The following is a 24,751-nucleotide window of genomic DNA, read 5'->3' as shown; positions in this document are numbered from 1 at the left end:
CTCAGATGTCCTCGACAAAACTCTGTCTTTGGGACAGAATCTGACCGAGAGGAAGCTGGTCATTGTCAGTAATTGCTGCCTAATCAACTGCTAACGCTAACCACGGCGCCTTAGCATTAGCCCTGCTGTGCCTGCACGTCTCCTGGAAGCAGCTCCGCTCGCCTGGTGGCAGATGTGGATGACTGAGGAATTTACGTAATCTTTTCTTGCTTCTTGCTTTTCTTGCCCATCTAAAAGTGTGTCGCCGAGAGCTACACACACACACCATGTGGCTTTTAGGCGCTTGTTGTGTTTGCCTGAAGTCCGTTGGACTCCCGGCGAACCCTCCTTTGCCCCCCGACACAACAACCACGTCTCCTTTTGTACCGGCCCTTTAAATGATTCACTTTTCATGTCCTCGCCTCAGACCTTTGCGGGTAGCACTCCTCAAAATGCTTATTTTTAGATTGATTAATCTCTCTTCATGTTGCCGCTTTTCACAACGACAACAGCCTCAGAGCGAATCAGGAAGACGGACCTTGAAGAGCTCCATGCAGGTAAAACAAACTCGCTGGTCTCCATCAACCCTCTCACTGTGTGCAGCGGAAATGATCCGCTTGCTTAGTGACTGCTATCGTCCCATCTGTTTGGAAGCTGTCCTGACAGCGCCTGTTCAAAAACCACTTGCGAGACACAAAAATATGTACGCTTGGCAGAAAATCCTTCCTGGTCCGGATGGAGTACTTGAGCGGTCCGGACTTGGACCACAGTCCACCTGTTGCAGACCCTTGTTAAAGGGGGGTGGGGGGGTGCAGGAGGTCGGTCAACTCCGTGCAGCACAGACACCAAGAGACAGTAACTGCACATATATTAGCTCACAAGGAAGCTGACGCTTTAAGTATTTTCCAGTTTTTAAAGTTAACCTTTATAACGGAAAATGTGAAAACAAATCTGACCATTTCCCTCATTGTTTGCTTTGAATTGAGCTATGTTGTATTCCCCAAAATATTTGTGTGTTTTGTGTAAATGTAATAAAACTTTCATATGGATTTTAAGCTTTATTCACTCTAAGCACCATGCTTTTGATTTGAAGACAGGCACGACCTAAGCAATAGATACTGGAAGGGGAGATCATTTAATTTGTAGGCGACAGCACAGAGGTGGGTCTTATTCCTGGGAACAATAAATAAATGTAGAAGACAGAAGTCACCCAGCTCCAAGGCTGGGGCAGAAAATTTGGTGCTCGACATGGACAAAAAGATGGAAAGGAGCTTCTGCGCACACACCTCTCATCATCAGAAAGCATTCAGCAGGAGGGATTAGCGTTACGGTCCTCAGGAGTACAGATCTCTTGGTGACTTCGCCTGGTGAGACTGAGACAAAATCGCTCCCCTCCAGGATCTCAGCTGCAGACAAGAGCGCCGTGCTGAGGAGAGAGACGGGACGCTCCCACCGCAGCAGGAGCAGAGCCTCACAGCCTTCTCCGCCAACCTTTTGGTCCGCCGCCAGTCAGGCTAAGGGAAACGAGCGTCACTTCGAAAGCAGAACCAGCAGGCCGCTACACCGGCTTTCTGCCACAAGCTGTTAAAGTGTACTTAACTTTAATGTGATAAATAATAACAACGATGAAACAGCATCTGTTTAATCAATTACTTCAGGGCCAGCAAACACGCGTCTTGTACCATTAGGCGTACGACCAGCTGACAGAAACCTGATCTAATCATAAGCAGGGAAGCAAGACTCTGTGGTATACTTTATTTTCCACAGCGGTGTCTCCTGCTGTGGCTGTAAACCGAGCTCGCGGCAGCTGATCGTAAAATGCCCGTGTGCCGTCGCGTGCTCATGTGACACCCAGCTGTGTGGCCACCGAGCGTGGCGGGTCAGCTGAATCTGCTGACTGGCGCACCCAAACGCCGAGGTCGGCAAAACTCTGGCGGCGCCGGGCTTCGGTTGGCCCACTTTTTCCCCCCACCATCCAAAGTTAGCAGGAAGCTAGCCTACTACATTAAACTCCAGAATATGAACGACACAACGCCTTCAGTGCCCCCAATATGTCAGAGAGACGGAATAATTATTAAGATTAATAAAAAATAAAAAAACTGACTGCATCTTCAGCAAAAAACGTATCCTACCTGAAGATTTGACTGATGGCGTCTACCAGAGTGTAAGGTCAGTGTAAACAAAAGGATGAGAGAGGAGCCGGAGAGGGGTCTGCGGGGGTTTGTTTCTACCGGATCACTCTCACAACAGACGAGGAAAGACTGCCCCATGTCCTGAAAACAGCTACAGGGACCAGGTTCTAGAAACCGAGGGGAAAGCTGAAGGAAAAGACGAAAAAGGAGGATTGGCCAAGCTGGTTTTACCTTCTTTTTACCGGGTTTGTTGACAGGCAACACATTCCTTTTTACAGCGCCGCCCTGAGAAGAAAGCCGTTGGAGAGAAAACAAAGGAGCTTCAACAGGACGGCCTGGCATCTCAAACAGAACCGCGTAAAAGGACGACACGCAGCTGACCGAGGAGCCGCGCAGAATCATTCAGACCCTTAAAACAGTTTCACGTTTTTCCCCCTCACCACCACCACAAACATCGATGTATGTCATAGGATGGGATGGGGAGCGCCATCTCTGACTAGCTCTGGAGATGAAAAGGATCCCCGCAGCATGATGCTGCCGCCACCGTGTCTCACAACAAGGGTAGAGTATTCTTAGGTTTCAGACAAATATGGCTTTTTGCATTAAGACTGAAAGGTTACATTTGGCTCTTATCGTACCAGAACTCCTCCTTCTACATGTTTCCCATGTCCCCTTCGTGGGCAAACAGCTATCGGGAATTCTTTTCTCTTTCTTTTAACAATGACTTTTTTTTCTTTCTACTGTGTAAAGGCCAAATCTATGGAGAGTACAGGTTTGGGTTGATTCTTTGCCTCTCTGCAGCTACCATGACCCTTCTGACAGCTTTCCTCACTAATGTTTTCCTTGTCCAGCCGGGATGCTTTTAATTTTTTTTTTGTAGTATCAGAGTTATGGGGGCTTTTAGGGAAACATTGGATCCTTTTCCCTTCATTTCCCTTTCTGTGTTGCTCTGTCACATAAAATCTCTATGAAATACATCCAAGTTTGGGCTTGTAACGTGCCAAAATTAAAAAAAATTAATAAAAAAAATTCAGGGGTTTCAGTTGCTTTTGCAAGCCACTGATGTAACGTGGCTTCTACAGCTGAACACACACGGTTACACCGCCAGCTCGCACACAGCGTGCCCGTTACCTGCGAGGGAGTGCTGGTGAGCTCCGTCTTCTCCTGCGACTTCTCCTTCGCCAGCCGCGCCGCCTCCTTGAACTCGGCAAACTTTTCTGCGAACTGAAAGGAGACGAGCCGCTTGACTCTGGCGCGCTGTTGGAAACCCAACCAAAGCAGCAACGGTGCGAGTCCCCCACCTTGCTCAAGTGGCTCTCCGACGAGAAGCCGAGGCCGTAGACGGTGTTGGCCCGGCTGTCGGCCCACTGCCCGAACTTCTGCGACGTCTTGGTGAAGGTCATGTTGGGGGTGACGGTGCTGTTGATGATGGCCTGCGGAGGGCGACAACGGACATTACTGGGGGGCCGGCTTATCAGAGGGAGGCCACCGGCGCTGCTGGGGCCTTTTATGCTGCGGGTTTAGCACACAGGAAGCTGTCAATAAGGAGCTTCTAATTGAGTCCAGCTGGCTGTAATGCCATTGATCAGTGTGGGAGGCCACTCTGGGTCTACTGGTATAGTTAGCTCGATTTATTGGGTGTTGAGGTCCGAGTCGATTGTTCTCCCGCCGCTTTCAACGTGTCTCTCCTTTACTCTTGCATAAAAAAAAAAAAAGGTCCTGAAATCTTCAGTTTCCCCAGCTTCCTTCAGGAAACAGCAGCTAAAAAGACACAAACTTTCCCCTATCCTTCGATTTGAACGAGGTTAGATTTCTTTGTCCTCCCCCCACACACACATAACAGCTTAACAGTGTTTTAAACCTGCCACTAGCAGATAAACATAATACTGTAATAAAACAATTGAAAGTCTAAAATACTAATTAACACATAAAGTGCAAACTGAAGCAGTTCGATGGTTTGGAATCACAACAGCAGCCTGTGCTCCATGTTTCATACCATTTAAGTCAGCTAGAACAGAAATATTTACTCTCTGCATCAGGAGGTCTGTGGAAAGCCGCTGATACCCGTCGGTTTCATCATCACCAGGCCACTGTACCGCATGGCAGGAGGCTGCAGTGCTGCCTGACAGCCTCATGCAGACCCACAGGGTGACCACTATAGGGCTGGTGCTGGTGTCAGTGTCTGCTGACTGATCCGAGTGTCAGGTGCTTCGCTAACAGCCGGGTGACCGCATGACTCGACTCCTGATGCCATGTATTTTACCTTCTGGGGCTGCAGCTGGACCCCCCTCCCCCTTGGGTACCAGCTCACTTACTTTGTTAAACGCACAGGCTGAAATGACAAAGTGTATATAAATAGGCCGGCTTCCTGTAGGCGATTACGTTGGTGCTGGATTAGATTGTGTTAGTCAGTGTTCACTGAGTCACAAAGCAGAGACTACCAATGATTTGCAGACTGACATTTAAGGTTTGGTTCCACACCAAAACCTGCAAAAGCAAAATGTAAAGAAAAAGAATTTACTTTGTTTTTGTTTTTTTTAAATGAGCTTTCTTCTTATTCAAAACTTTATCAGATATGCTTAGTACAGAATTGAAGCTGGACCCACTTCTGATTGTACTTGCAGTTTCAGTTCAGCTTTCTCAATTTAATAAATACCAACGACAACTTTTATCTTATGCCTTTATTATAGGAAAAAAGCTAGTGTTGATGTTCTGGAAAAAAATCAGAGGTCCCGTCGGTTAAAATGTGGCTGGTGGAACTGGTAAGGCTCTCAAATCTGGAAAGAATACAGTTTTCACTAGCAAATAACTTAAAGTGATTTGATAGAACTTGGCAAACTCTTTGGCAATATATTGATAACTTTGTTTGAAGAGAAACTGATTTGATTCCTTGTGTGACAAGATGTAAGTCCTAGGGAAAAAGGTTGGGGGTGGGTCTTAAGTGTTCCTGTTTAGTTATGCCACTTTTGTTTTGTTTTTATTTTGTGTTGTCTTTATGTTTCATATTCACAAAAAAGAGGACATATTTGTATTGTTATTTCAGTTTTTATATCTGATTCCTCAATAAAACTGTTTGAAACATAAAATGAGCTTTCTTATCATATTCTAAGAATATTTCTTCTTCCCGTTTAGTTTTTCCCATTTTTAGATTCAATATCCTCAAGACTTTTGTGATATTTGAAACAGGCCGATTTTCTTTAATAAGCTCCATTAGTAACAAACCTTGATTTTTTTAGGAAGTTTTTAGAACGGTTGCAGGACCTGCAGCAAGAAGTTCCTGTTTCGAACCTCGGGTCCCACCTGGTGTCTGTGCGTGGAGTATGAACGTCCTCCTTGTTCATTTGTGGGTTTACTCTGGGTACTCCAGCTTCCTTCTACAGTCCAGAAACACGACTGCTTAGTTGGTTACTCTAAAGTTGCCCTTAGGTACACATGGTTGTTTGTCCTGTATGTCTTTGTGTTGCCTTGTGACGGACTGGCGACCTATACAGGATGTACCGGCCCCTGACCGCTAGAGATGGGCACCAGCCCCACCACAACCCTTCATGGATAAGTGGCTACAGACGATGGATTGATCTCATTAAAAGAAGCCCAAACTGGTATATATAAAGATATGGTTTACTCCTCACTGGTCTAGGGTCTGTTTTATGGGGCGTGTTATCAAGATTTGCTTGGCCCCCCTGTATTGTTTCCTGACCACCTGCTCCAGATTCACATTTATGCTCAAAAGGACGATAGACTGCAGTGGAGTTTGTAACTTTCTAACGCCACGTTGCTCAGCTCCCAAGATTAAGGACGAATGGTTTGTAAGACATGGATGACAGTGTAAGCTACGGGATACACAGCTTCATACAAACAATCTGTGGAAAAAGTAAAAAAAAAAAAAGAAAAAAAAAAAAAAGAGAATCCTAAACTTTTAATTTCAGGGATGTTTTTTTGGAACTTTAACTTTTACAACCTTGAAACTGGCCTGAATAGGAGCTTATTGAACCGGACTATTTTAAATTCTGATAAATCTGATATTAAGGATCTGTGTGCTGTGCACAAATTAAAAAAGTGCTTTGAACGCATCAATAGTTGACATTAGTTGTATTTTTGCTTAGACTAAAAGTTTTATTGCTCCGTTGTTGTTTTACTTTGTTTGACCACACGAGGGCAGCAAACACAACTTTAACGTCAGTTCAAGTCAGAGAGAAAAATTATCTTTATTTTGTTGTTTAGAGCTACATGCTCAGTTAGATGCTCATTAGATCAGAGAGGGTAGGGCCTCAAAGATCTTCCTGAGGGTCTGGTCTGCCCACTAGTGAACAAACAGACAGAAATCATTTCCTTTCTTCATAAGTTTGCGCTCCCTGTAACTCACGGAGCATCACGAGCAGAAAGCTTCGCCGTGGTGCGACCTCCGCTTCCGGCGACGGGACGTGTTGTCGTCAGGGTAATAACGCCCCTGGGCTCCAGCCCACCAGCTCGCCGGCTATTTCCAGCAGAAGGAAGCTCACTCTCTGGTTCGACGGCGACGCCAGTCACCCGGAGAAGCTCTTACATAACTGTGCAAACTCCAGCGCTGTGCCTCAGTCAGGACTAAAATAATCACAGCCGCATACATATCAGAGGCCTGACTGCCTCAACTAGGCCCCAGCCGAGAGGCGCGGCAAGCAGGCATGCTGCAGGCAAACTCTATTCGCTCTGGTGAGATTCAACTTTTAACGGAGAGCTAAGATAACTTTTCCCGTCAATGAAAAGGCTGTCGGCAAAATAATAGGGTCATCGGGAGGAGAGAGTCCGAGGAGCCCGGCTCCAGGCTCGCTGCCTCCCGTCACACCAGGTACTGCTGCACATACCTTGGAGCCGTCCAGACTGATGATCCGATACACATTCCTGGTGCTGTCGAAGAAGTAGGAGACCGTGACGGCGTGCTTGCTCGTGGGAACCCAGTTCTTCTTGGTGTTCGGGTCGATCTGGAAGACGTGGGCTCGCGTGCTGAAGATGGGCTGCTCACTGCACAAGAGGGGGGGGGAAGAAAGGAAAGCAATCAGCGTCCTGACGAAGGCCTCGCCTTCTGAAGTCAAGACGTGAGACTGCATGACAAGACGAGCTTTCCTCCGCGCTGTCTGGCATTAAATGAGACGAGGCCGGTTCTGTTTCAGTTCGGTGGCATTGGTTCTGTTTGCCAATCGCCAGAATCGTGAGAGATCTTTAGAAACATTTTCCCCTTATTACTTTCTCCAGATCCAGGCTGACATTTGTTTTTTTAGTGTTTATGGCGGAGCTTCCTTTTAAACATTTTTTGGTTTCCCCCCACAAGCTTCTCTGTGGTTTTCTGTGATTTTGGCTCATTCCTCCAGACAGAACCGGTGCAACAGAGTCAGGTTTTTGGGCCGCCTTCTCGGCTCAGCCCATAACCCACTGAGGATCGGGGCTTTGAGGTGGCCCCTCTAAAACAGGGCTGGAAAATAAGTAAACGTGATATTGCAGAAGTTCAATGTCCTGTGGAGCTCTGCTCTAAGAGATGAACTTTGTTGTCCTTAAGCCACATTGGAACTGATTTGGTGATGAGTTTAGAGCCCTTGTCCCAGTATGTCTGCTTTTCTGTCCTCATGACGACATCTATTTTGAGAAGTGCACCTAAATAGCCCCACAGCATGATGCTGCCACTCCCGTACTTCACCTTTGAGGTGGCGACTGACGGTGACGGCACCGTAAGAGCCTTAAAAGAGTCACCTGCTGTGGTGTATTTTGTCCAGCATGGCCGTTACAGGCGAAAAGCAGAACATTTGACTGATTAAAGTAATAAGCAGCTACTCCTATAGACTAAGAAGTTCGGCTGTGTTTTCTGGACTGTGTCCAAGTTGAAGGAACTCTTAAAAGAAAGCCAGACAATGGTAGAAAATAAATAACTCCTCCAAAATCTCCAATCTGGAATAAAAGGGGCTGGTTAATGACAGTAGCTATGGTCACATGCGCAAAATTCCCTAATCGATCCAAATGCGTTCGGATTGAAAGAAAGGAAGCCAATTCTGAATGCACCGTTTATGGGCTCAAAATCAAATGATCCGATCATGACGTGCGTTTACTGGCACCAAGCTTTATTCGGAGTAGAAACTCTGACATTCGCAGGATTGTCAAATTTATACTTCTGCAGATGTGAGGGGCAATAAAACAACAACAGACGGTGCGTTGGTTCTGGATGTTTTGAGCATATAGAATGGACCCGCACCGGGTTCTGGGACCGGTTAAGATGTTATCACGGTTAAACTAAAAATGTCAGCAACTCATGCTGCTGCTGTTCCTAAGTTACAGGATGAGGGAGCGGGAGGAAAACATCATCCCTCAGAGCCCAGCCACCCCATCCTCCACAAGCGTGTGCAGTGAATTCAAGACATAATCGGAACACGTGTTTAGATGGACGCTGATTGGCTCAGGGATACAATTTCATTCTGATTGACTGATGACAATAATTCGCTGATTAAGCTTCAAGTTTTAATTTGCCGACAAAGTCTGAGTGAAGACACTGTATGCGAGAGAGGAGCAGGGCTCTTAACGAACTTTTCAGGAATCAAGATGCATTATTATGTGGTAGTAGTAGGTAGTAGTAGTAACCATAATGACATTTTGGTGACACCAAGAAGCAGACCCAAATAAAAAATTAAAAAAAACAAAACACAAAAAATAAGCATGTTTCGAGGACACCCTCAAAAATGTGAAACCCTCAGAAGAAAAACTAAATATGAAATATCTAACACCCTTTTTGACTCTTCAAAGCCAAATTGGAAACGCTTATAGAAGATATAAACGTCCTTGGAAGAAAAATACATACCAGTAAATGTAGTATGCAGCTGTTCCATAAAATGCAGTTTGTGCTGAAACAGTCTATCAAATAGGCTGGTGGTCTGCTTGATTGTCGGGTGGGAGGGGATCAGCTCTGGTTGCGCAGTTATGGTAAATGGCTCATTCTTGTACAGCGCTTTAACTAGTCCGATGCCCGATTCCCCAAGGTGCACTGGCACAACAGCCAGGCGCATCCCAACCACATTTGACATCGCAGTTTTACAATCTGGTCAACATAAAGTTCTTTATTTGAAGCTAAAAGATTTAATTAATATTATTGTAACACAACACCTAAGAAGCAACCTGTGTTTTCTATGCACTTATTTTCTCTGTCAGTCCAAATGTTCTATTTTAGAGGAAAGAGGTGTAAATTAAACATGTTTTTTTGTTGTCCGATACATCGACTAATCGAAAAATTTACCGGGCCTTTAACCGAACATTAAAATAATTGTTAGTCGCAGCCCTAATAGGTCAATATAAGAAAATCTGCATTGGCCAGTAAGAGTGACGCCTGAAAATAACGTCCGGAACGTGAAACTATGCTGTAGAGACAAAGCGAGGCTTCGTTAGGGGCTCTGGCTGCGTTCAGCAGACGGACAAACAAATAAAAAAGGTGATTAGGCTGAAGTGACCAAAGTCGTGGCGTAAACTGGACGCGGGGCGAGTGCACTGCAGGACTAAAGCCCGTCCAGCTGATTCAGCTCTGAACCGCTCCCACTCAGCCTCCACAAGCATCCCCTGCTCCTCCACATCTGGATGAAGGATTATCTCACATAATCTGCATACGTCTCGGCCCTTTCTCCCCCCCCCCAAACCAATCTATGGTGAAGATGGAAAACCAACAGTACTCTGCAATCTCTATGAAGTGTTGTTCATCTTAATCATCTGTGGCCCAGAACCTCATCTTCAGCTCTCTTTGTACCGAAGAATTCAACTGTCTTCCCTTCCATATATGCCCTGCTGCTTTAGCCAAAGCGCTGGCAGCAGAGGCAAAAAAAATCATGCCTGCTTTTGCACCACTGAAGCATCTCTGACTTTCGCAGAAGACACGTCAGCCATGTTGCTACAGCTGATGACTGCTCAAACAATTCAAAACGAACACAAGCAGCAAATGCAAGGGTTTGAAAAAACAAACACAAATCAAATGTGGGAACGGAGTCACTCCTCCTGACCAGAGAAGCAGCGGAGGTATCGGGGCTTAGAGGACACACACGTAGGCAGGAGAGCTTTCTGCCGTTTATGCACAAACATGTTTAACACCCAAACTCCTTCAAATGTCATGTTGCAAAGTGACACACAGGCTGAGCCAGCCGGACGACGCGGGTTTAGAAATTGTTTCTGCACAGTGCCCTCCAAAAGTATTCACACCAAAGAATGGCAAGCGTTTGTATTCAGCTCCACCGAGTCAGTGCTTGAGAGCAGAAAGATTTCTCTACACTCTTACAGGGTTTGCCTCTGGCAGCTTTGGACGTCTACAGACCGAGGGTTTCTGGCCATTGGTCTTACTGGGCGCTCCCCGTCCGATATAATTGTACATTTTTCAATTATTGTAACAGATTCTCAAATGCATATAGTTCTGGGGCTTTGACTAGACCATTGTAACAGATTAATATGTTTTGATCTAAACCTCTCCATGCTAGTTCTGACAGTGTTGTCCTGCTGCCCTTAACAGCTGGTATCCAGCCCCGTATCCAGCCCCGTCCATCATCCCATCAACTCTGAGCAGCTTCTCTGTCTCTGTTGAAGAAAGTCCCCCCCCCCCCCACCCCATTATGCCACCACCACCACCACCACCACATTCATCATTGGCGACGGTGTGTTGAAAGTGACTTGCAGTGAGACTTTCCCTCCACACACAGCATTTTGCACGCGGGCCAAAAAGTTCCCAATATCGGCCTCGTCTGACCAGAGAAGCTGGCAGCTAGCCTGTGGCAAACTGCAAACAGAACTTCGTCTGCCGTTCTTAAACAACGGTTTTCCTCTTTCCACTCTGGGACTGAAGGCAGATTTGTGGAGTACATGACTAATATTTGTCAGCGACAGATTCTCCGATCTGAGCTGCGGGTCCCTGCAGCTCCTCCAGAGACCGCTTCCCCTTCGTGGCGGTTCAAGTGGACGGCCGTGTCCAGGTAAGTCTGCAGTTGTGCCATCCTCTTTTCCAGATAAAGGAGCTCTGAGAGATGGCCGAAGCTTGGGATCATTTGTTATGACCCAACCCTGCTTTACGCTTCTCTACGACTTCATCTCTCACAGGTCTGCTGTCTTCCTTGGTGTTCATGACGGCATTTGTTCTCCATTAAACCTTTTAAAAAGGCCTTCACACAACAGCTGCAAAAACTGAGCATAAGCTACCCACAGCTGGACTCTATTTAGCCGGGTTTAATACAAATGCATGACACACTTTACACGCATTATGTCACTGTGCAGTGTGTTCATAAAAACGTTAGATAAATAAAGTATTCTCCACTGAGAGCTGCATGACAAAGAAGGGCAGCAACATATGGACCATTCTCAAATTGCACCTAAAAAGCAAAAGATGCATCTAATCGCATCTAAGAAGCAGAAAACGATGATCATGACGGCTATGAATTGTTTGAGGAGTGCAGCAGAGAAAGAAGAAGGGTTAGGATCAAAATCAATGGCAGAACGACTGAAGACGACCAAATCATTTGGGTTCGACCTCCATATTTGTATGACAGCTGAACCTGAACAGAATGAAACTGGATACAAAAAAAATAAAAATAAAAAATGGGCTACAGCTTTCCGTCTCACATGTGTGAGCGAGTTCATGGCGGGCCTGACCGGCAGCCCGTGCGCTCACGTGAAGAGAGAGGCAGCGATGCCTAAGGTGACCTGGAAGCAACCTGTGCTAACATACAGAGATCAGCTGCCACTGGATGACTTCCAAGCAAAGCTATGGATGAACGGCTCACAAGGCCTTGGATTAAAAAGGCAAGGACTCTATAACTGTAACTAGAGAACACATGATGTTCTGCTTTTTGCTTTGCTCTGCTTCAATTTTTGCAAGAATATCAAACTGAGAAATTTCTAAAGTTATGTTTAAAATAAGCCTATTGCTGTTAAGGGATTACAGATTTTAATTTGGATTAATTTACTTACACAAAAAAAAAAACTGAAATCACAGAGCATTTTTTTAAACGATCCATACCAAGAAGTCCTTGCTGAGACTCATTTATCAATAGTTGTTTAACCGTTTAGGATTGTGACCGCTGTACCTCCAGACATGCAGCCAATCTTTAACAATCGCGGCCTATTTCCACGTGCATGGCTTGCCAAACAGTATTGTTGATCTAACAAACCTAGAGGTTTCCAAACAACCTGAAACACGTTAGCAGCCAATTTATCATCAAGTCCCGTCTAAACAAAGTGTAAACATGCTAATGTTAGCCTAGCATGTCAGCAAACTGCTGCTGATTAAAAAAAACACTGCCAGCAGGAAAAGACCCGAGCAATTAATAGAGTTTATAATCCAATTTTACTTTTGGCTTCAAACAAACCCAAAAACAATACAGTAGTCAAAAACAACAGTTTTTGTTTTCACATTCTTATTTTTGCATATTCCACTTTGCAAGTATTCTCTTATTTTGTCTCCTGACTGATATGCACCTCAGCCTCATTTGGAGGCTGAACCAAAGTAGCCAACTTGGCGACACAGTTACACTTAGAGGTTGAATTTGTCACCATCAGTGGTAATAAAAATATTAGCTTCGCTACCATTAAGCCGATGATAAATAAGAAAATTTGAGGACTCTAAAGGCTCCTACATACTCGGGCGTATGAGCGCATATTGTTTGCCTGTCATTGTGTAGCGCACTTATTGACCACATTTCCTACACTGTTTGCCAGTCGGACAAAGCTGAGGAATGGATACCGTATTTTCGGACTGTAAGGCACACTTAAAGATCCTTAAATTTTCATAAAAATGAATGGTCCGCCTTATATATGATTACCATTGTGCTTTCTGACAGTTTATGTGGTACAATGCGCTCAAAAATCTGTTAAAATGTGTAGGTACGACTTTGGTTAGCAACTAAGCCGCTCCACTCAATGGATATTCAAAACATTACAGTACACTGTGTAAGTAATAGTAAGTAATAGTAAGTTAATTCAATATAAAAGTTATGTTATTTTGACCTTATGTTAGAAACAGGGCAGTGTAGTCCAACTACTCTGTCCTCCCAACAGAGACGGATAGTTTTCCCTCTCAGGAGAGAGAGCGGTGTACGTGAAGGAGCAGAGTGGTATTACACACTTGGGAAGAATATTTAGTACCCCTTATAATCCGCTGCGCCTTATATGTGGACAAAGACACACAGACACATTAATTCACTTCGTGCCTTATAATTTGGTGTGCCTTATGGTCCAAAAAAATACGGTAGTAGTATGTACGATGAGCTAGTTGAGCACCTGGAGCCGTTGCTTCTCCAGCAGGCACAGAGAGAAACTGTGAGCTGCGCAAAACTGCCCGTTTGTTTTAAGCTCGGTGTCACATAGAAAAGAGTTCGGTGTGCTTTTGCAACAAATCATGACCTTTTGGGTAACTTTTTGTTGCAACATCAATATTATCCATATTGTTATATTTAATGTCCAAAAGCCCAGCTCCAAGTCCATTCTCCTTCCACTTCATGTGTTGCTGGTAACAAACCCAGAAAGCTGGGTGACACTACCAATTACGGGTCAGGGTCCCACAGCAGCACACTGTTTACAGAAAAAAAAGAAAAAGAAAAACGCGGATACTGGCGTCTCTATTTTAATTTGCTGTTTAATGCTGTTTCAATGCAGCATCTTTACACCAGGTCTTCCCCAAGCTAAAAGAAGGGACCTTTTTGATCAGGGGCTGGTCTTTTTTCCATGGATGGGCTCATGGGGTTCACAAACTGTCTTTATGCAGCCTGTCAATGAGAATGTCCTTGTAAAGGGCTGGAAAACACCTTGATGCTTGGGAAAACCAAATCTTAGACATGCAAAATGTGCAATAACCTGAAATACAGGTTTGTAAGCAGTGCACATTAATATGGCATATGTTTTTTTTAATGGCTTCACAAATTGCATTGATGTGGCTCTGATGTAATTACATTTATTCGGGGACATAGGTCATGACGACCAATAAATGTATAATAAAAATGCTACTTGGATCCCTGCAACCTCAATTCTAACAGAAGATGGAAGTAATTCAAAGAACTGCTTAATACAAGTGCAAAAGAGGCCAAAAAGCTAGTCCAAACAGGTCATTGGAGATTTTTGTCTGACCACAAATCCAGCTGATGTGAATTAATAGGTTTTCTACTCAGATACACACTTTCATGCAACTTTTCAGGTCCTTGTATTTTTTACAACAACAGGTGAGCAATACAAAGTTTGCACGACACAGGGACAAATTCCTCATACTGGAACAGTTGTTATCGGGAACAGTCATCACTTAGTCTAATGACTAAAATTTTGTCAAGACATGCAGTGACAATCTCATGCAAATGCATCTGATAACGTTGGAGTCAGCAGTGGACTGACTCAACAAGTTTGGCGCCGGCTCCACAGAAGACAAAGTAATGCTGGGAGTGACATATTTCCATACTTTGGTTACCATGTTGATAACTGTACTTTACAAAGATATGATCTTGTCAACATGCAAAATACAGACACCACTTAATGCTCTATAGGAGGAGAAATAAGTGAGATCTGCTTTCATTCTCTGGGCAAAAGTCAAAAATAATAAGTTTAAGAAAAATTAGACAAATGCTGCTTGAGTGATGGCCATTAAGCCTGGAGGAGGCTCAGCATTGTAACAGGACCTTTAAATGCAGGTTTTTCAGAAGGATGTCTGTCTGCCAAGCTTCTAGGAAAAGGAATAGTGATGAACGCTTAGCTGCGAGTGTCCCATGACTCCTCTGGGATCTAGTTAATGTTCCCATCGCCGGGAATCTCTCATCTCATCTCATTGTGTTAATTAAGTTAGCAGAGCAGAGCCCTGCCAGACATTACTTAAAGAGAACACAGTTAATCGGAAAAATGTGATAATAGGAGGAGGTGTACACTGAATTTACACTGACATAAACAGGCTGGAGGCACTGTAGTATGCCAACAGAATATGCCTAATATCACTTGTTAGAACTAATTGACACCTAGAAAGTAGGTGGAGGAGAATAGAATGAAAAGGGAGTTGGGTTTGTGTTTTCGTATGAGCTTATCCACCAACCGTTGTGCACTATGCACTATAACTGGCTTCACTTTGATCAAAAGAGTCTATTTCATTTCCCTAAGGGGACCATATATGGTTGTGGTCCACATTCAGTTTCAGAGTACCACTGGTCTGCCATTACAGCCTAGATGAAGACCAGCTCCAGTTCCGTGTGCATTTCTATGAGTGAGTGAGGAGAATGTTAGCCCATAATCCCCTTTTACAATGAAGGGTACTGGGGTATTCAAGTCTCAATGACGAGCGCTTTGACAGGAATCCGACTGCAAAGCTTATCAGCTCAGCAATTCTCCAAATACAGCTGGCAGATAAAGTCACAACTGATGAGGATCCACATAGGAGATGGATTTCCACGTAAGAAAAACAAACATCTACACCATGAGGAAGATGAGAATTAGCTTCCCATCATACAGAGGCAGTGAGCAATCCAGTTCATTCATATAATGCCGGATTGCAACACGTCATCTCAAAGCAATTTACCCCACAAGCACATCCAATTTCTATACAGCAATGCATTAATTCAATTAAACAGACACATTCAAAGTTGATTACACACTCAATATGATCCAAGTTATAGAATAGGGCTGCATGACATCAGGAAAATATCCAAATCTGATATGATTACAGACAATTGTGTTTCAATTGTGTTGGATGCGCCAATATGAAAATTTGGGTCAACAGCAGTTTAGTTGATGGCCCTGAAAGGTCTTAATTAAACAGAAAAAAGTAAGAATTTCAAATTATGCATAACTGGAGAGTAGTAGGAGAAAGTAGCACAGCTTGCACAGGATAACCCAATGCCAGGCTCACACTGAATGCAGTGTATATACGGTCCAGTTTACCGAAGCAGTGCGGTACTGCAGGAGATTCCGCAAGAAAGAAGTTCGGCCGGACACTGTAGCGGCCCCGGATCAAGCTCCTGATTTTCACGAATGAAACAGGAAAAGTCAGGCACTGAACAGGATAAAGTTCCAGTGAATTAGAAAAAATAATAATACTAAATCATCGCACCAACTTACGCTAACCTGGCTAGTGTAAACAAAATGGCAAGACCGAAATAGGAAATCGAGGAGCTATTGCAGGATGAAATGAGATATTTACGAGCACAGATAACAGGTTTTGCCCTAAAAAACAAAAACCATAACTGTTTTTAATCATTTATGAGGGATAGCAACAGAAAGGACCACGTCAACTTCTGTTCTTGCAAGTGACGTTTCCAAAGCTGGAGCCCCAGCTGTTTTCCACAGAGCAATGTGAGTGGGGGTTTGTGGAGAAGCCGCACTGGATCAAGACGGTAACCCGCATTGTAGTCAGTTTGAGCCCTGGGTTAGCCACTCTAGCTTTATCAAAAATTAGGATTTTAAGCCCTATCTTATAGTAGACAAGGTGTCTTCCTCACGGACAAAAAGCTTTTACCACAGAAGAAGAGACATAACAAAAAAATCTGCATCTCATTCTACTTTTAGAGATTCTAGGAACCACAAGACCTGAAGTCTGAGAACCAAGTGCTCTATTAGGAACAGTAAAAATCAGATCATGAATGTATATTGGAGCTTTATTATTAGGGGCTGTATATGTGAAAAGGAGAATTTTAAATTCTGCTCTGGATTTGACAGGGAGCCTATGAAGGGAAGCTAAAATGGGGGAAATATAACCTTTTGCAGCAGCATTTTGGATCAGCTGAAGGATTTTTACCAACATTTTTGACATACTGATAGTAAACAACTGCATCCTTAAAGTTCCAAAAGCATGGAGCAGTTTTTTCTGCAATACTTTGAGACAGGATATTTCCATTTTTGACGATATAACAAAATATCAAAAGCAAATGTCATGCAAACCTGTTCTATAGGATTCAAATTACATGTCCTAGTCAAAGATAACACCAAGGTTCTTTACATTATCACTGGAGGCCAATTTAATGCCATCCAGGGAGGTGGCTGACTAAGCAATTTGGTTCTCAGGTGCTCTGGTCCAAAGACAAAAACCTTCTTCCTCGTCTGAATTTAAAAGCGGAAAATGAAAAAAAAAAAAACGTAATTTTAAAAGGTATGTCATGGTAGGGATGTGGAGCAGTGCCCATTGAAAGAAAAATAAAAGTAGTAAGATTTGTCTACAGTTTTAAAACGTCGGCTTCATGCTCAGTTTTGTAATCCAACTTAAAGTACTTGTCACATTTTGTTTAGAACAAGTTTTGCAAAAATGCAACAAATGCACAGTTTTACTAGAAAACTGAAAAACTAGAAAAACAACAATATGACAACTGCAAGACACAACTTCCCAGAGTAACGGCTGCAGCTTGGGTTTGCTGTCCACAGGAATAATAACCCCGCATTACTAACTTCGCTGATGCCACGTTGTCATGGCAACTGCCCACATGACAGAGGGCTGGTCATGAGCCGCGCACATCCTCCAACTCCATCGCTGCCTCTCCTTGCCACGTGCGCTCTAGCCCAATCCTGTCCCGGTGTCCCAGTCGGTTAACCCACTCGCAGAGGAAGACAGCGGGCGCCTGGCAGGGCCAAGCCTCCCGGTCAAACTCCCATATGGCGCGCCGCAGCAGCAGCAGCTCCTCTCGCAAGCACACAGAGCAAGCACTGTGTCAATAAAAGTCATATTTCAGAATACGGGCAGTTTGAACGCAGCTTGTACTTTGTGTGATTCCCTATTCCAGCAACTCTACACCGACTGCAACTTGTAGGCAGACGAAAGAAAAGCATCACAAAGAAAAACAAAACGACAAATCTTAACACAAGCCTCTGCTCCGTAAGCTGAAATCAAATGGAACGTCAGAAAATTAAAACTGTCATCAAAACCTTGCCGTCTAAATCCTTTTCTCTTTCGCTTTTCAATTTACCGACAAGATGCCAAAGTTTGTATTTTTAGGGACTTTTTTTTTTTTTTTCCCAAGCAACCCTTTTACTGGAGGCTTTATGTGAAATCAGTAAAATAATAAGCAATTGAGCTACTGTAACATTTTTATACAGCATGTACTGCCTCCTGCAAATGCTAGCCCATTCTGTTTGGTAGTAGATGTTTGAAATGAAAGGCCGCCGACTACATAGTCGTCTCTGTAATCAACCACAGCCCTCTGTACAGTAACTGGCACACCTGGTAAACATTTCAGAATACAATAAGGTGTACTATTTAAAAAAAAAAAAAAAAAGTATGTTAGTACACCAAGAAACGTCAAAAGAAATGACATGCAATTTTTGAAACATCAACTCTAGTCGCATCTATAAAGCATGTGCATCGCTTAAGATGCTCTCCGTTGCGGTAGAACCCACGTTGTTACTTTATGAGGATGGATTAAGTTACTTTTCCAATGATGTTAGTATTTTGGAGTCATTGGAGTCACTCCAAGCACTCAGCATATCGAGGTGAATGGATCTTCATCAGTGCATACAAAGTGTCTGCATAGTGTAGCATGATATTTAGTTATGCTTTTATTGGGTCAATGCTGTGCCGTTTACACAACTTTCATGTAAATTCTGTATGTACGGCATAAATGACATCCCCAAACTGCCACGTCAGTGTGTATTTTTAGGCAGCGTCCACACAGAGATGAGATTAGGTGCATGCGCAAAGGTGTTTTCTCTTTCAGGCTGTGCATCCACACGGATCCAGTGATTTGGGAAACCAGGTCCCAGAGTTGAACATTTTCAAACGCTCGTGTTTCCATGTGCACCCATGTGACCCGCGTCTTTTATTAAACAGTGATGTCGTAGCTCCATCTCTCTCTGTAACTCACACGTGCCCTCACTTACACGAATAACAAAGAGGCCGCCGTTCGGTGTGGCATTCATGGTAAGGCAAATATTGCCTTTGTTATGGCTGTTTTGTAGCATCTTTGGATTCTTCCTTTCAAAAAGCCCGCTATACAAAGCATGTCCCCGGCCAGCCCACTTATAGGGCAAGTTAAACATGCGTGAATGTTTGTATCTGATCCCCGCCATGTTGCCGTGTTTACTTCACGAGTTGTCTGTGCATGCCCCGTGTTTCTTATGCGTTTTTGTGCCGGTGTAACACTGTCACCAATGGATCTGGGATACCTGCTACACGCAGTTATGCTGCGTCCTCTTGTGTGGACTTAAATGTTTCTAAATTATTTAGGAAAACATACCATGCTCAGCTTTGTGTGGATGTGGCCAAAGAAACATCCATGTGGCAGCCTAGCTTAGCAGGAGATGACATCACACATGCTGCATTATCAGATGCATAGAAAGGCTTTTGCGGGAGCACTATAAGACAGATACACAACTGTGTAATGGGGTGGAATGACACCGACTTAATTATTTACCTGTAGATAAAATATCAGGTAAAAAAAAAAAAAAAAAAGGCTGTATCGGCTACTTTTGAAGCTTAGTGCAATACGATGCTTCAGCAAAATGTCTAGGAGAATGCTTTACTTTGAGATCCATGAATTTACATTAAAATATCTTCAAGGACAAAAAAATACTATTTCTAATTGGGTGAGTTTGGAAGTGTACAACTCATCTTAAAATGTCCACAGTGCGTGGTGTGATCCAGTGGCAACTAAACACATTAAGATAGACTTGCACCAAATTTCAAAAATATCAAGATTATTTTAAAAGAGATATATATATATATAAACTATATTGTTTGTATTCAGATGGTCAATGTGGCGTTATAATTACAGTTTCATGTTTTCCGGTAGGTCATTTTTCAGCTGTTTCTCATTTTTATCTACAGCTGTTTGTTAAAAAAAAATGTGCCTGTGAGACTTTTGAGGATAAAGTTTTGATTCAGAGACGCTTTTTTATAATTGCGCTATTAAAGGAAAAACATACTGACATATATATATCATATTAGGCATTCAGCCTAAATACGTCGAGATATTATTTTTGTCCTGAGATATTTATTTTCAGCCCTACTTGCACCCAATCTACAGCAAATCAAAAACAATTCTAATGTGAATTATTATTATTTTTGCTGTAACATCACACCCCCACGTTAACCCCTGGGATATTAAGGTAGTGAGAAAGGGGGAGATAAATCTCATGACACCAATTCTGCATGCCCAGTGTACTGGGAACCACTACTACTACAAAAAAAAAAAAAAAAAAAGAGAGACGCGAGATCTTAATTAAGGGTTATGTATACACAAGCTTGACACAGGGCTCTTTTTCTGTGCTTGAGGAATTGATTGTTGGCTGGATTAGAACTGCTGGCCTTGAGAATTAATGAGGATGAAGAGGTTAGCAGTTCACTCTGCTCCTCCTCCAAGCACAATATGACAACAAACCAATCGCACGGCACATCATCTGCTTTCATCTGGAGCGAGAAGTAGGTCGCCCTTGATCAGGAGAATCACCAAACATCTGCAGGTTCTGCTGCTCGTTTGCTGCGATGCGTGCGGCATTTAATTAAAGGCTTGTGTTTGAAACCACACCATCCGAAGCTAAACACGCGCTACGCTGAGACCCGGCGGCTTACTTCATAGCAGACTCTGTAATCCAAAGTGCCAACGAGTGACCTCTGATAGGGGGTGGATCTTATGATCACCTGCTGCTAGCGGCAGGTTTTATAGAAACCCAAAAATCAACTGCAAAGAACTAAAGTGCCATTACTAGGATTTAATGGCACAGAGTTTATGAAGCACCTGATCAGGACTTTGTCTTTGCGGGAGCGCTGCACAGCCAAAGATGTCAATACTTCATGTATCTGTGTGTATCCATAATATTGACAAGTGAGCGGGAATAAACAGGTCAGGAAAACAGAATCCCGTTGCAGCTCATATCAGCACACATATTTGAAGCAATTCCTTCATTTAATTTGTATCCGCCAAGATGGCTGCTTGATCAATCTGCAAATTAAACTATTTGCATCCAAGAAAAATAAAAATAAAAATCACTGAAGAAGTCACAGAGCTCTCTGTTGTCTGGCTGCTGTGTGGCTTTCAAGCAGACATGGGCGAGTGTAACGTTGTCACGGTGCCCTAAAGCTTAAAAAAACAACAAAATTTACCCGCATAGCAGTCCAACGCTTTAAAAGTCCTTTTGATGAGGTATCAGAAAATTGGCCGGTGTTTTTTTTTTATTATTATTTTTTTTGCTTTTGGTCGTGTGGAGCATCGAATAACTCTGGGCTTCCCATGCCACGTCTGTTCCTGCACACTGCCGCCCAGCCGGGAAAAGTCTGTGACGAAGAATCAAGCGTGGAAGCACTTCAAAAGTAAGGATGAGTTAATGACGTGTCCATCAAACAACGCGTCGAGGACACTTTTAATGGTTTTAATATTTAAACCAGCCAAAGAACACCATGTTCAACGTTTTCCAACCTCGCTGCACGCAGAAAGAAACACCGGTAACCCTCTGCCTGTTGATGTTTGGCATCAGAACGGCCCAGTCAAAGTAATCACTATGGCCTGCTTTTTTTTTGCTTGTTTTTTTGCCCGGAGGGGGTTCGGGGAGCATTTATTTTGTCAAAAGTGTCCACACTTCCAATGAACCAGCCAACCTTTTACAGTAAGAGTCCTGTAATGGAACTTCACGGTATCCAACCCACTCATAACATGAATTCAATAAAAACAGTCCGAATGCTGGGCGCTCTGCGCATTGGCGCTGTTGGCCGCAGCTCCACTGTTGACATGCCTCGTTTAATAAGGGCCGGCAGTCTAACACACTTTATTAACGGCAACTTTTAAAAGAATTGAAGAAAAGAAGAACGCATTGCAATGCTTGGCACACCTTGGATGAACCCCGGCAGCCAGAAATTAGACCGTGACGCACGTCTAATTGTATTATTATCTTAAAAATAAAGATAATGTTGGACGCCTTAACACAGTCTAACGAGGAAGATGCCATGCTTTTTTTGCAGAACGTGTGCTCTAGGTGGATTTAACTGGAAATGGGACATTCTAAAACGCTTAACGTGAAAAAGCTTAACGTGGCTTAAGGTAGGAAAACAACGAGGAATCATCACCAAATTTCGCATGGCCATATCTTGTCATGAAGACTTAAGCCTGTCAAAAAAATAAAATAAACCGAAATCCAACTATTATAGAAGATATCTCACATAAACGTTTTCTTCTTCATTGGCGCCTATGGCGAGAAAAAGGCTTAACGTGGTTTAATGTACCTAATCAACGATCAATAATAATTGGACTTTGGGTTCGATTTTTTGATAGTTTCATGCGCTTAGGAGGAGCAATATATGAGAGAAATTTGGTGATCACTGAGCGTTGTTTAGGTACATTGAATTGCGTTAAGCTTTTTCCTTTCAATAGGCTTCAATGAAGCAGAAACCCTTAATGTTAGATAACGTCCATAATAATTGGACTTTGGGTTTGACATTTTGACAGTTTTATGTGCTTATTAGGAACAATATGAAAGAGAAATTTGGTGATCATTGATCGTTGATTAGGTACATTAAACCACGTTAAGCCTTTTCCTCGCCATAGGCGCCAATGAAGAAGAAAACGTTTATGTGAGATATCTTCTATAATCGTTGGATTTCGGTTTATTTTTTTTTTTTGACAGGCTTAAGTCTTCATGACAAGATATGGCCATGCGAAATTTGGTGATGATTCCTCGTTGTTTTCCTACCTTAAGCCACGTTAAGCTTTTTCACGCTAAGCGTTTTAGAATGTCCCCATTTCGGCTTAGAGGTGTACGCTGAATTTCCAAATCTAATTTTGATCTTCAAAGATTCCAATAATAATAATAATAATAATAATAATAATAATAATAATAATAAGGGTAAACTGAGTGGTGCTTGTTTGGAAACTTTTCCAACTCGACACATTTTAATTAAACCGTGAGAATGTTGATGGACATTTAAACAAATCCTGATTGTGCATTTTTAACTCGTCGCGTCCCTAGAAAGCGGGATAACTCGCACGTAGTCTATTTCCCACAGTAGAAAAGCTCGGTCAACATGGCCACATGATGAAACTGAGGCAGATCCCGCAGCCAGCCGGGGAGTGAGGGGCTTCGGGGCTGCGTGGCTTCTGTCTGGATCCCTGTCGCCCGTGTTGTTGTCCGGTGAGCGGAGGCATGACCCTGACAGCGGGTCTGCTGGTTAGCCGGGAGTAGCAGCATGCTAGCGGTGTGCTGGGACGGGCAGCGGAGACTCTCAGCTCAGCTCCACGGAACCACGGAAACTAAAGTCAGCCACCCCCCCTCTCTCTCCCTGTCATGCTGAGTGAAGTGTGCTGCCAGTTACTTACCCCATTTCTGCGCCAAGTTGGGTCGCAAAAGGATCCAGTCGGAGGAGGAGGACGTCTCCTGTAGAGTGGGGGGGGGGGGGGGGGGCAGGCTAGTTGCTGCTGGTGTTGATCCGCTCTCTCCCCTCCGATAATAAAGCCGCTCTGCTCGCGCTGGGTTCTGGACCGGGTCTGCGGTGCCGCCTCAGTCACACATGGCTCGGGCTGTGCTGGTATGCCCTTGGGCACATCCTCTCGGCTGGTCTCGTCGGAGCGAAACGTGTCGGTGCATGCATGATGACCCGACACCACCACAGCAGCAGCAGCAGCAGCAGCAGACGCTAGCTGCTGGCTGCCGCCGCTAGCCAGATAAAAGCGAAGCGCTCGCCTGTGGAGGATTATGGTGCTGAGCCGGAGAAGACTGGCAGCACAGAGAGCCTGCTTTATGGCAGAATGGGTTGTGTGTGTTTTTTTTTTTTTTTTTAAGTTGTGAGTTGAGAATTAAAAACAAAACACTCAAAGGCTCGACAGTAAATGCTGGTGAAGTGCTCTAAAACATTAGCAAGCATTGGCCAATCCAACATTGGCGTGCTTAAATACAAATAGCTGGTGTGAAATCCCCCCCCCCCCCTGGAAACGGCATAAATAAAACAAATAGAATACCATTCAATCTCTTATTTTTAAACAACCCCGTATCAGTTGATGGATCTCAGTTTTGGTGGGTTTTTAAACAAACTCAAAGTCTGGCGTGCCATTAAATAAAAAAAAAAAGGCTCCCGCTGATAAATATTACAGAGTTTCACCGCCTTGTGAGGCATTTACTGCAGCTCGGAGGTGACAGACATCTTCCTCTCAGACGGCGCTCCATCCTCCGTGTAGCTTCTGGAGATGGTACAAAAGACATCTGGTTCCCTCTCCGGGTGTTACCGTCATCTCCTCTGAGATTACACAGCGGCTCAGCTTCACCGATGGCTTATGTTGACGTGAGCTCCGGCATCTGTACGGAGAAACATTGGCGTTTTATTTCTGTCGGTAGTTCTCCAAAGCAGGCATGCAGAGGACGAGGAACTACGACGCTGAGTCTTCGTTGGCTTGATCATCCTCCTCCTTCATCATCATCATCATCATCATCATCATCCACCCTGCCCTCTGTCAGCCTCTCGCTTCACATCTCACAGCTTCACCCGACGCTCCTGTGGGGAGCGTAAAGGCTACGACGTAAACACGTCACGTTCGAATCAGCTTCATTTTTTTTAAACAATATGCGCTATATATTTTTTGTTTGCTTTCGTTCTAATTGTTTGTGCGCGCTCCAAATCATTTTTATTGAGTAAAAAAAAATAATCAATGTGCCTTATTTTAAGACGACACATGTTACAAGGTCCGGTTACAAAACCTTTTAAAAGTAAATAGAAATATATGAGGAGAAAAATA

The 24,751-nt window shown here is 43.7% G+C and overlaps 1 protein-coding gene across 2 annotated transcripts in view; it reads right to left on the bottom strand.

Moving 5' to 3' along the window:
* LOC105918755 (homer scaffold protein 1) overlaps positions 1 to 24,440 on the bottom strand; it is a 31,293-nt gene extending 6,853 nt beyond the window's left edge. Inside the window, exons 1-5 of one of the 2 annotated variants that reach the window (XM_012853909.3) lie at positions 23,342 to 24,440; positions 6,953 to 7,109; positions 3,413 to 3,544; positions 3,243 to 3,335; positions 2,343 to 2,396 (exon numbers count right to left, since the gene is read on the bottom strand). In XM_012853909.3, coding sequence (XP_012709363.2) covers positions 2,343 to 2,396; positions 3,243 to 3,335; positions 3,413 to 3,544; positions 6,953 to 7,109; positions 23,342 to 23,346 — 441 coding nt within the window. In that variant the 5' untranslated portion in view covers positions 23,347 to 24,440. The remainder of the gene's footprint in view (positions 1 to 2,342; positions 2,397 to 3,242; positions 3,336 to 3,412; positions 3,545 to 6,952; positions 7,110 to 23,341) is intronic. The other variant, XM_012853910.3, reaches the window with a different exon arrangement.
* Positions 24,441 to 24,751: the final 311 nt, after the last annotated feature.

This window comes from Fundulus heteroclitus, chromosome 8 (assembly GCF_011125445.2).
Source record: "Fundulus heteroclitus isolate FHET01 chromosome 8, MU-UCD_Fhet_4.1, whole genome shotgun sequence".
Taxonomy (NCBI): domain Eukaryota; kingdom Metazoa; phylum Chordata; class Actinopteri; order Cyprinodontiformes; family Fundulidae; genus Fundulus; species Fundulus heteroclitus.
This window is presented reverse-complemented; position numbering and strand designations above follow the sequence as displayed.